General features: G+C 44.3%; 1 protein-coding gene across 1 annotated transcript in view; it reads right to left on the bottom strand.

The window, feature by feature from the left end:
* mboat2a (membrane bound O-acyltransferase domain containing 2a) overlaps positions 1-10510 on the bottom strand; it is a 34654-nt gene extending 24144 nt beyond the window's left edge. Inside the window, exon 1 of the mRNA XM_035611385.2 lies at positions 10053-10510. Coding sequence (XP_035467278.1) covers positions 10053-10136 — 84 coding nt within the window. The 5' untranslated portion in view covers positions 10137-10510. The remainder of the gene's footprint in view (positions 1-10052) is intronic.
* Between the last annotated feature and the right edge of the window lie 2477 nt (positions 10511-12987).

A 12987-nucleotide genomic window follows, 5' to 3' on the forward strand; every position in this document is an offset into this window, starting at 1 on the left:
ACGGCCTGAAGTTAAACTCAACTTGAGTCACACTCTGAGCTCTGAGCAAAATGTTGCTATGGAGGATACAGCATATCGTATATTACACATACCGTACACTGTCCTGATCCTCCTTAGAGACCACAGCAGAGCGAGGTCTCATGTTAGATCAGAGATCATTGAAGTCTAATTCCCACAGAGGATTGAAATCAGCTGATGATAAGAATGTTGGCAAATGTTGGGGTTGAGTTAAAAAAAAATCAGATCTTATGACTTATACAGTCTATGGCCTTTTCTCTTTGAAGCGTGATGCTTTAACCCTTCTCACGCTCCTAGATCTGGACACACCAGAAATAAAATACGGTGGGAGCTACTCCAACTTAAGACCGTGAAGAGCTGGACAAATGCAAACCTGTATGCAAACTGTATGGAGGTGAAATACAGTGGACATACCATGAATATCCTACAACAACCAAGATATGCCATCTGCAGATACCTCTGATCCAAAACAAACCACCACCAGACACGCTATTTGCGTTTAAGTTATCATCCAATTCTCTGTTTCAACTTTCAAATGCAATGATACAGTATAAGCCCATGCAACATCCGATGATGGCTTCCAAAGCTTCATGAATATACCAGAACCACGATACATTTTACTGATGTGCAAATATATTAAAATGAAGCAAACCCACACACACTGTATTATTACACATTGTTTATCCCACTGTAGCTGATTCCACAAAAGCTTTGTTAAGACAATCACAACACAGTGTGTGTTTTCCAGAGCCATTAGCAATGTCTTCATTAGGTACATCTTACTGTTGAAGTGTATAATACGTGAATATGTTTAATATATCGGATTTGTTGACCTATTCATGGTTATTGACTTGATATCTCTGCACAACAAAATCTGCACATAAGAAAGCATTTGTAGGTTAGTTTTAATAATAAGTATATTATTGTAAAAGGTTTGGGGTCAATTCTTAAACAAAAATATCTTAGTTTGTAGCATATGTTTACTCTCTTTCATATACAAGCAATATTGGTATTGCAAGTGAAATATCCCTAAACAAACACTGAATTCAATTTTAAAAAAGGACTTATTACCTTGTGAACCGGAATTGAATACAGCCCTAGTTATAAAGGGAACGGATGACGCCTATACTTTGTCTTTCAAAAACCCGGTGCAGAAGACTGAAGAGAGACAGATTAGAACTATGACCGTCTACAAAGCAATAACTGGGGGGAAGGTAGCGAGAAAAGCTCCAGAATGTACGTGATGCCATTCAAAATCATCCACAGCTGGAGGGAAATGAGAGTGATGAAAGGTCTGCCAGTGTTCTCCCGCGCGCACACACACACACACACACACACACACACACACACACACACACACACACACACACACACACACACACACACACACACACACACACACACACACACACACACACACACACACACACACACACACACACACACACACACACACACACACACACACACACACACACACACACACAGCAGCCAGACAAAGACACAGGCAATGTCAGGACTACTTTAGTCTTGGCCAGCAAATGTGGCAAAATTGGTCACCGCTCCTCCAGACACACTGACTGTTTGTCTGGAGGCTTGTCTGTGTGTGTAAACTAGATCATGCTGACAGTATGGGAACATCTTTACATGATGGGTTGGCTCAGGTTGCATTGTTTTGAGTTCACGTAGAGGCAGTACGCAACAGATTTTCTACAATGATAAGGTGATTGTGTTGATACTGTAAATCATGAAAAAAGTACCAAGGCAAGAGAAAAACAACCCAAAGGAAGCACACACACACACACACACACACACACACACACACACACACACACACACACACACACACACACACACACACACACACACACACACACACACACACACACACACACACACACACACACACACACACACACACACACACACACACACACACACACACACACACACACACACACACACACCTCTGAGCTGATCCTCAGATCCCAGTCGGGGCTCCATGGTCAGGCCGGCTAATAATAGCCAAACAATCAGCCCTTTCCCCACAAGGCAAGATTATAGGGCTGCTTTTGTTCAGAAGCGTCAACTGTGCTCTGAGCAGTCGTCCCTGTGTTTGATGGCAAAGCATAATAATGAAGGAATATTATCAGAACCGGATCCAATTACACAGTGATGATGAGTGACCTTGGTTCGTGTACGTGTACATTTGTTATCTCGTCAGTGCACGAACAAACAGGGAGACAGAGGAGCAGGACGAAGGAGAGTACGAGACAGAGATAATTTAATATAAATATAATGGCAAATATTCTTCATAGAAGAAGACTAAGAGTGCCTGCCGTTGCCAGTGCACGTTTGAGTGCGGCTGTGTGTCTCTCTAGGCTCCTTCTTTCTTGGTTCTTTTACATTTCTCAATGAGCTTTGTTTGAGTCTAACGCCTTAGATACACGCAAATCCTTCCAAACAACTAGCAGCTATATCATTTATGAGCATTCATAAAGTATTCAGGCCGCTTCACTTTTTTGTTGCAGCTTTATGGTAAAATTATCAGGGTACACCCAATACTGACAAAGTAATAAAAAAAATTGAATCTTTTGCTAATTTATCAAAAAGGGGAAAACTGAAATGTCCCACCGACATCCAACCCTTTACTCAGTTCTCAGTTGAAGAACATTCTGCAGCGTCCGTAACCTAAAGTCCTCTTGGGTACGACACGACAAGCTGTGCACACTTGGAATTGGGAATTTTCCCACTCTGCGGATCCTTTCCAACTGTCAGAGTGGATGGAACTGCTAACACCAGATTATTCAATTTTGCGATTCATGGATGCCTGACATCCCTCTCACCCAGGGCTGTGAACATCACGTTAAACTTTGCTTTGCTTCAAATATTAGAGAAACACATGGCTTGCAAGTCATGAGACACAAGAAGGTAACTGGACAAACAGTGAAGAACAAACAATACATGCAGCTTAGTGCCCCGTATGTAACCAGAATCCTGAATCCTTAACAATACAAACCTGCCAGACCAATTTAGTCAACTACTCAAGACTTAAATGAACTCAAAAGCCATAAGCCGTAGAGAACAGCACCTACGTTTTAGTTAACGTAGGGCCATGTAATCAGACCTACAACTCTTAAACAATAGTTTGTGAGTAAAGGAGAAAGAACACACTATTCATAGCTTCAGCAACCACTACCTAGATGAAACAAAAGGAGGCACTCAGTTGCTATGATACGGCATATGCAGAATTCCTCAATGGTGTTCCAAGAGTGAAACGACAGATCTTTTCAAGCGACTGTGTGGAGGAGTGTGGAGGCTCTAAAAAGACAACTCACAATAAAAGTCCACTTAAACCTCAAAAAGTCACAAAAATGCTCAAATAAAAGAATTTCATCTGTACGGTAAAAGAGACTAACAATGCAATACAAATGTTACATAAGCAGCTTAAGGAACTGAAATTTTCTGGCCGAGTGATCGTTCTACTAAGGTGCTGCTCAGATATAACTAACAGCCACTGGAAGATCTCCATGTCCCATTCGATGGCTGTAGTTAATACTGTAGTTGGGAGGAGAAGTAAGTCATTGACCAGGGGTAATGCATTACAAGACACAGTTTGTCTGTGGGTGCGCATACGCGTATCTCCTCCTATTTCACAGCTCACAACAGTCAAACTGGACAGAAACTGAAACTACTATAAGTAGTCGATACTTCATTGTAACTTCTACCAAAAAATAGCAACAGATGTAACTCAACAATGCTGAAGTAGCAGGCATTCACAGGTGATGCACGGGTGATGGAACCTGCTGAAGTTGATTGGCTGGAGTAATGCTATTTTCTGATTTTATTTTCCCTGTCCTTTTGTCTTTAAGTTTTGTGTTAAGTATTGCGTTTCATGTTCTGCATTTGAAAAGAACAGCTAGCATATTTTGGAAAAAAGCATTGCAGTGCCCAGCAAGCTGGGGCATCACCTTTGATGATGTCACCGGTGACGGACGGATGGACAGAGGGAAGGAAAGCATATCCACAGGATATGGACATGATGATATAACAGGATGCACATCTTCAAAGTTGGTCTCGCAGGCCCTTTTTGGCACAGAAATCCAATTCACCCTCATGACACCACACCATAACCAACGGAACTAATGAGTTACGAGGCTGAGTCATGTGTGCAACCACTTTCATGACAACAGCGAGCGCTTCAGAGCGAAGAGGAATGACAGACCGCACAGTCACACAGTGTGTTTCAGTGCATTTGCACGGGAAAAGCCATTGTAGCCAAGATTCCCCCTCATATCTCTGACAACATAACAAAACACAGGCCTTGTCTGACATTTGACCAATGCTTTTAGTAAAATGGCTTTGCAATACGATGCCTGCAGGGAAATAAACCCACACCCATGATGCCATGAGTCTATCAATACAGGACAACAGCATGGTGAATATGATCTAACAAGCTCACTGAGGCACAGCGGCAAATGGAGTTAAATTGGATCAAGCTCTGCAAAAAAAACAAAAAAAAAAAATTAAGAGGGATTAAGGAGATAACAACATCGGCAGATCAATACAGATTATTTACCTCCATCCAAAATAAAGTATTGCATGGTGCTATTTGTATGAAACATGACCCGCTGAGAGGGTCCTCTATTTATCTCTGACAGTGGTTCGCTCACAGGGTCAATTCCTCCATTTCTCTGGATTATATTTTACACTTGCAACTGAGACAACCATCACCGAACACATGATCATAAAGTCTCAGTCGCCTTTATAAGGAACTGCCTGTTTGTGCATTACTGGGTTGACAACCACCCAGTAATGTTAACAAGTCTTTCCACATTACCCAGGAGGAATCATACATGCCTGTGTTGTTGGTTGTGCACCATAATGATGGCAGCAGCCAGGAGCACTCCATTGTACAGAGCCAAGGGGAAAGAAATCAATTGGAGGGATATGACTCCCCAGGCGGCAGCCAATTAAAGACAAAGGGGAGGTAGGGAAACTCTGACAAGACCCCCGGGCTTAATAGTGAGACCAGAGGTCCCGGGCTAGGAGCTCTGGGGACTCAGTCAGCATGCAGCAAACGTATGAGGTAAGCCAACGTGAGACTCTTCCGGCAAAGCTGCTCAAAACCTTAACACACTTCAAAAAAAACATTCAAAAGGCTGAAATGTTGAGCGATGCCAGCACCTGATTTCAACCTTCCCATTCATTATATGACAGTATCAGATCTGTATCGCTGAAAGCGGGGAGTTGTCAGCGGATAAGAGAGCGAGGAGTCCAACCCCTCAGCACCGTTTGGGCTCACGGGCCGTACAGTACAATAGGCTGGTGGAAAAACGCAGCAGTCACAACAAAAGACGGCTTGTTATCGTGATAAAAGATGTGGCTCTTGACTGTGACAAACTGCAATCCAATATGTCACATAAACAGAAGACTGATTGTACAGCTGGGACAGCACAGCGAGCCTTTTGTGACCCCTGCGACGCACAGCGGCACCACCTCTGCACTGTGGGCTCACTGGTACCTACGGGGCTGCATCCATATAACCAACAGTGTAGCTTCACTGAAAGGATTTTAGAGCTACAGAACCAGCATGCTGGCTGCACAGAAGGATTCTAATTATTGGAGTTATCAGAATTTTTTATGAGATAAAAGATGGAAATCTTCTTTTGTCATGCCGTTTAACCATGTGACTTGATCGAGAGCAAAGTGTCACCAGCTGGCTATAACTTCTCTGTATGTATATGTTGACATTTATAAGCAAGTTTACTCTGCTATCACGTTCTTGTCATCAACAATCGATTGACAGCTACAATCAGTGTCACAGCTTCATTTTGCACCAGTATACTGTACATGCAGGCTCCTTCTCTAAGGCCACAGCTGCAATTACAAATATCATCCAAAATCTATTTGTCTCTCTACTTATCTAAAGACAAAAATGTTCACCATTTATAATTATGTCAACAGAATAATCCTAACAACAACAACAACAACAAAGATGCCTCGCATTTAAAGTTGAAATGATCAATAATGGCAACTTATCGGGTGTAGGTTGTCTACCAAACACAACTTAGAGCTCCTAAGAGACATCCTGCGAACGCGGGTAAAAACATGCTGAGTTCTGGCATTAGTAAAATGAATCACCTAAATTTACAGTATTGAGTAGCGATGCAATCAGCTACTTTTAATTTTGACGGCATCAAACTAAAACATTGCCGCAAGTTTGTACTTTCTGGGCACAAAAAACGTATGTAAATGTACGAGGATGCAAGACAATAAGGGGATACACAAACAAAACGGTAAATTGTGAAGGTCCATTGTATATTATGTATATGTGAAGGAGCCGGTGGACATATGCACCGTGAGCACAGCTGCTACGTGTTGAAACAGCTGCAGCAAGCGAGTTATTTTTGAGTTTAACAAAACGAAGCGATAATCTAAATTTAGATGTTTCAGGTGGATAAACCGGACCTTTGCAAATTTTCTAAGCTTATTTTTAAACCTTAGTCATGGCAGGTAATGAATAAAGTAGCAAGATTTACAGCATGGAGTCGTTCATTTAGTGATACTTTTCTTTTGAAACTGGATATTGTGCTCTGAAAAAGAAAAAAAAAAACCTGGAAGCAAACCTTGTGGCACACTCCAAATGATGTCAGCATGGAAAATCACACTGGTGTGACATTAACATGCAGAACAGACACTGACAGTAAACAACAGACTGGAACTGGTTGTGACATACCGCCTGTAAAAATGCAAGGGAATCTGCAAGGCAGCGCTGCTCAATCGTGTCAATGTGTACTATTAAATGCTTTATGCTGAGGCCTTGAGGGACTGAGATAGAGCCATACACAACACCTGCATTTAAAAAAACAGCAGTGCAAATGTATGTGCTATGCAGTAAACTGAAAGAGAACTAAACATCTCTTCTTTATTTAAGCCAGTGAATCTAGTTGCTTGAAATCAGACATGTAGTTCTTGAATTCATGCATCATGTTTATGTTTAAACTACAGGCGGAGGCCAGACAAGATGCAGCCAAATGTCAAGGACTTGCTGAATGAAGACTGTCAGAGTGTTCAAGGCATAAGAGCTGCAATTCATACAGTATATGACCTTCATGCCAAAGGGTTTGAAAAAAAGAAGAAGACGAAAACCACTAAATAAAGCCTCATCTGATGAAGACACAGCTTAGGGTCAGGGTGGGTACTTTTTTGGAGCCTATGAAGCATCATTTAGCCCCTGAACCAGAGTGGGTGAACATAGCATTTGTGTGGGCACATAGAAATGCAGCAGGAGGCCTTATTCAAAGTAGTTCCAGCATGTCACAGAGAAGAGACCGAGCTGTGTGTGTGATAGAGAAAGAAAGGAAAGCAGAGAGAGGCAGAAGCAGAGAGAGTCAGTTCAGATTTCACAGCTCCCATTATAGCTCTGACACAGGCCAGTGCCTAGGCCTGTCTCTCCGGTGGGTTACCGCCCTGACAACATGCAGCGAGGTGCCACACTACAACAGCTTCATAAAAACCAGTGTCAGTGTCTGCAGTGGACACAGATCGTACTGTATCTGAGTGGCTGTATTGATTTCTGTGGCACTGATAGTGGCCCTGGCACAGTAGAGGCACCCAGTTGGCGGGAAGATAACAAACCACGCTGTCACAAATTGGTGTGGGCCACGATGGGCCTTGATTACATGTCGCATTTGTGCAACCCCGTTGTCACATCCTCAGCCAGTATTCAGCCAGAATCAGTACCAATGAACAAATACATGAGAAAGTGGGTGACTTCTCATTTGCCGCATAGCGAGTGCTAGACGTCCATTGGCTGCACTGTTGGGGTACTAAGGAGAGGGCTCAGGAACTGTCAGAGAATGTGCAGAAACTGTAAAATATGAGAAAGAAAAATGATCAGCAATGTAGCTAATAACTAAACTGCAGCTGTCTTTATTGTATGCACGGTGTGAATAGACTTGAATTCCAAACCAAGTTCAGAGAAAAAGAGTTCTTGCCATGTAACATTCCTATCACAGGTTGGAGGGCTTTAGGGTGGAGAGACTCATAAAGACAAACTCCAGTCTGCACATGCAGGCCGGATGGAGCTCTCGACGTCCACTAACAACGTTGCTTGGTAGGCTGAGGACATGACCTGCCGGTTAAGTTTACATAAGTGCACGGTTCATTTGAAAAGGTTCAATGCATGATTTGGAGCATTATAACTGGGAATTATAATTCCCCTTTTTTCAAGACAAAGACATGTTTAGAGTGCCATGGACCATACCACTGCTTTTTGATGTGATTTTAAACAGGAGGATACAAACTTCCTCCCGTATGCACCTTCATAATCTCAACAATGCTTTGCTTGGGCCCAACCGGAAAATAAAGTGAGTCATGAGCGTGTGGCTGGCATGCAAAAGTACTTTGCTGCAGGAAGAAATAGGCTCATCTGTATGTGACCCCATGGTGATAAGAAAAGAATACAGATAACAACTATCGATTCTCCTGCTATTGACATGGAGAACATGCAGCCAAACCGGCATGAAAAGGAGAAAAAAGGACAAAGTATATTTGTTTTTCCTCTGATTGTGCTCTTTACCAACGAGAGATGATGTTGGCAATTGAAAGTGGGGAAACCAGTGGTGTCCCTGATGCGCACGCAAAGTGGAAAGCCTGGAAATCGAGTTTGATTCAAGATCATGCTTGATGTGCTTTCATGGAACAGAACCGGTTCTTACGGCAAAAAAAAACAAGTCAATCTGTAACTACATGCATGTGGTCATTCGACCAGTAACTCAAGGGGGAAATTTCAGCCTCAGCCCTGTAAAAAACGTGGAAATCACACGGTGGTTTGGAGGAACCCCCTGTGGTTGACGTTGGACGATTCTAACCTTCGTCAGACGAGCCACAGGGGCACTTCGACAAATCAGGATCGACAATTTGGGTAATGGTGGAAAAGAGGAGAAACGGGTGTCATCAGGGTGGAGGTATTCATAAAGCCTGCGTCTATGACCCCGGGCTGACATGAGCGGGAGCTTCCACACATAACCACGGGCTGTCTCTGGTGAACACGCTCCACTCATTCATTGCTCTGTGTACATGCGTGGAAGTGCATTGGCGGGTGTGGTGCTTAGGAATCTGACAATATTTACATGTGAACACTTCCCAAAGGGATTCCACTTAGGTAAACTAATAGAATCCCCCCCCCCCCCCGCCCAAGGTGAACAAAGAGTCATCTCAGTGTTGTCTCAGGACACCAGAGGACTGACGGAGGAGGTGTGCTGAACTCTAATTACTGAGGAAAACTTTCACTTGGCCCCGACTGAGGTGCACAGATGCACAGGTCCACAGGCTGTTCTCTGCCGAGACGTCGGTGGGCATGAGCCCTTCGAATGGAAGCAGCACAGAACAGCTGTACAACGGACGATGCCGAATCCAAAAATCGGATTTCACACTTCTCACCCTGTCCACAATATTTTGAAGAAAACCCATTTAACAGATGTCTAATTCCATGACGTAACAACCGTGTTGGCAGGAAGGAAAACAGCAACAATCACAGCAGCTTGACTGTTGCGGCCTCAACGGGCGCTGCTCTCGGGCTAACTGGATGGAGTGAGCGTTAAGTGAAATCCAACTAGTTCATCCAGATTACAGTGGCGCACGGTGGATCTGAACGAGGGATCTCGAGTGAGAGTCGTCTGACTCCAGGTCGATCGCCGCTGGATCGGGGCTCGGGGCATCGCCGGGGCTCGGACCGGAGGCTCTGAACCGCCGTGTAGCCTGGCGGGACAAGGCAGGCGGGTGCTGAGAGCGGAACCGCGACCGTGATTTTTTGTGCACTCGTTTTTTTCCAGCGAATCCGCAATGTGCGTGTGTGTGTGCGTGCGTGTGCGTGTGTGTGTGTGTGAAGGGTGTAGTTCTGCGCATCACCGGCCCCTGCTAACGCTATGTCCGCACACGCTAGCTAAAAGGGATAAATTCGCTGTTTTAAAGTGAAATCTCCAACTCGGGCGGGTCGTGAATCGTTACCCCCCCTAAAGAAAACGTACCTGATCGACGGGGAGATTGATAATTTCGCTGATTGGCTGCAACAGAGTGGATCCAGTGCATGATGCCGTCGTTTGGGTAGCCATGCTTGGTCGGGATCCGTAAATCCTTTTTTTTTTCCTCCTCTCCTCTGTTCCCCTTCCTCCTTCACTTCACTCCCCTCTCCGCTGCTGCGATGAGAAATGCGCCGCCGCTGCCGCAGCTGCTGTTGTTGCGACGGACTGGATGGTTGTAATCCACAGAAGACCGACCGACGGAGAGCAGACGACCAGCGCGAGATGGTTCCTGCCGACCACTTCCTCTTTCGCCTGGCGCCCCGTTAGGCACCGTCGAGAACGGTCGTATTTTGTATCCACAAGTCGCTGCAGTTAGCGTAAGGGACATATATACTCGTTAGCCGCCTGGCAACTCTTGCTAGCTGCCATTTCACGCCGTTGTTTCAATTATTTTGAACGTCGGGCACGGTGGCGACAAGTGTGTACAGTAGGAGGTGAGTTATCTTGACGACACCGTGCCTTTGGCGACATTAAAATAGGGTGTCAGTGTGGGTGGAGAGATGATGGCGACCCAGCCCTCCGTAACAACCAGCTGTGGTTTTGAACCTATCGTGCGGAGAAAGGGAAAGAAGCATCAGCCAATCCCACTCTGTGAACGGAAGCCGGGGTGGGACTGAAACGTGATGTACAGTGTTGAAGGCAAATTGAAATTGGACTGGACGATGATTCATGTGGTCCCAGTCCCCGGCCCTCGAGCGTCTGAGGCATTCCGCACACGAAGGAGAGAGAAAGTGTGACGTAAGGGGGCAGGAGAGAGACAACCGTGAGCGGGCCTGTGATAGTTATCCAACATGAACAGCATCTGCACTTTCTGTGCCGATCTTTTTATCTTCTTGCAGGAAGAGATCTTAAGCTCTTTGTACACTTCAGCACTGTGATGCTGTGCAAAATATGTGTTACTCATCCTCTCAGATTATATGTAATCATAGGATACATGGCCACAATTTGTAAATCATACATATGACTAAATGTATTGCCAGACTCTCCAATACAAAATGAACAAGAGTTTGCTATAAATGTATTGTTAGGGCTGTTTAGGCACTTTCTACATCACTACATAGCAGGTTTTAACTTCGGAAAATGACCGAAAAATGGGGTGCAGACATTTTCCCGAGTTTGACGTTCACATATTAAGAACACAGCAAGAGATTGTCCGAGTCGGACGTGTTCACAACAACAGGAACATTTCCAGGACATCAGGCAAGGGGTGGTGCCTTATGGAGATTTTCCTGCTGAATTCTCATATGGGATCACAGGAAAAAGTTCCAGAAAATGCCCACAGCAACATTTGCAGAGATTTGAGTTCTCGCATAGGGCCCCTCCGAATAAGTTCAGGAAACTGTCCTGACTAGGAGTGCATGTGTGAAAGCAGCTCATCTTCTTGGCACCAATCAGCCACACATAACCACCGGCCCTTCAGTTGTGCAGGCTGCACCGAAAGAGTTCTGACCCGTCGAGGAGGAGCAACAGGTTAGGCAAAACTGGCAATTGCCTTGGGCCCTGACCTGAGAGGGGGACCCAATATACAGCTGATTACTTTAGTCCACAGCTGTCGAACACGCCTGATAAGGCCCCAAGTTCAATGTAGGGCCCCCCAGGTCTCTTTTGCTTGGGACCCCGAGGTCCTTCGAAACACCCCTGCCTTCGAGGCATTGACTCTATAGAACCTCTGAAGGTGTGCTTCAGTATCGGGCACCAAGATGTTAGCATCACACCCTGGGGCCTCTAAGGATAAAACTATTTGAATTAGCGCATCCCACTGATTCAAAGTTAGACTTAAATCTGAGGAATGTGGAGAGCTAAGTCATCACCTTGAGCTCTTGGACATGTTCCTGAACATTTATTTTTGCAGTGTGGCACTAGGGCACCATCCAGCTAATAGTGGAGTGCCACCAGGGTGAAATCATTGATTACTGTTGGGTGAACTGTTTGCAATGCTAGGTTGGCGGTGGGCCTTTGTGTCCAAGTGCCATGCATTCTTTCCATAGAGCTGTCCTCGTCCTGCTGAAATCTCCTTCACGGGTAAACGATGCACCGTCCACATGACTTCAAGGAAAATGTGAGTCATCGTACCAAAACACCTCCTTCAATTGCTCCAAGGTCCAGTTCTGACGCTTAGGTGCCCATCGTTGGCACTCTGACCAGTCTGCAGCGTACACATGATGGGACCGGGCATAACAATCTTTGCACAACATCATTGTTGGAAGTTGAAATGTTGGAATGAAGTTACAGTTATTGTGTATGGAAATACACACCAAAAAAACGCGTGTTCAATCAATATAAGCAGAGACTTTTGGAGTTGTTATGCAATAACTGGAAGTGTAACTTGCAGCATCATTCCCTTTTGTAGTCTTTAGACTGTCAGTTAGCGCCACTTATTGGTTTTGGCTATATTTTCCAGAACTAAACACAGATGAATATTGAGTTTCCTCTTTAAAGCGTATGAAGCAAATGTTAACAATGGAAAGGTTAAAATCAAGGATATACACAGAATAAATTCATACCATATTCACACATCATTAAACTGTAAATGTTAAAAGTAGAGTTATTTGCAGCTACTGATGGTGGACAGTAGGGGGCAGCACTTGATAACCAACAACAGCTCATCTGGCTTGGCTAGGTTTACGCCTCTGTTCATTCAGTTCCTCAGCCTAATAGTATTAAGCCTTGCGAGTTTTCAAACTTGTAAAATGTTGCAATCGAAAGTTATTAATACAAAGTCAATGACTTTCTTGTATGTGTTTTTCTGCTCGTTGAGCTGTTGTTATTATTTTTGAAGCAAGGTTATGTCTAAAGCCTTTGCACAAGTTTTATTTATGAGTTTAATAAAGAACTTGCGACCTCAGAAAGACAAACTGCAGCAATAATACTTTGTCTGTTT

Source organism: Scophthalmus maximus, chromosome 15, assembly GCF_022379125.1.
Source record: "Scophthalmus maximus strain ysfricsl-2021 chromosome 15, ASM2237912v1, whole genome shotgun sequence".
Classification (NCBI taxonomy): Eukaryota; Metazoa; Chordata; class Actinopteri; order Pleuronectiformes; family Scophthalmidae; genus Scophthalmus; species Scophthalmus maximus.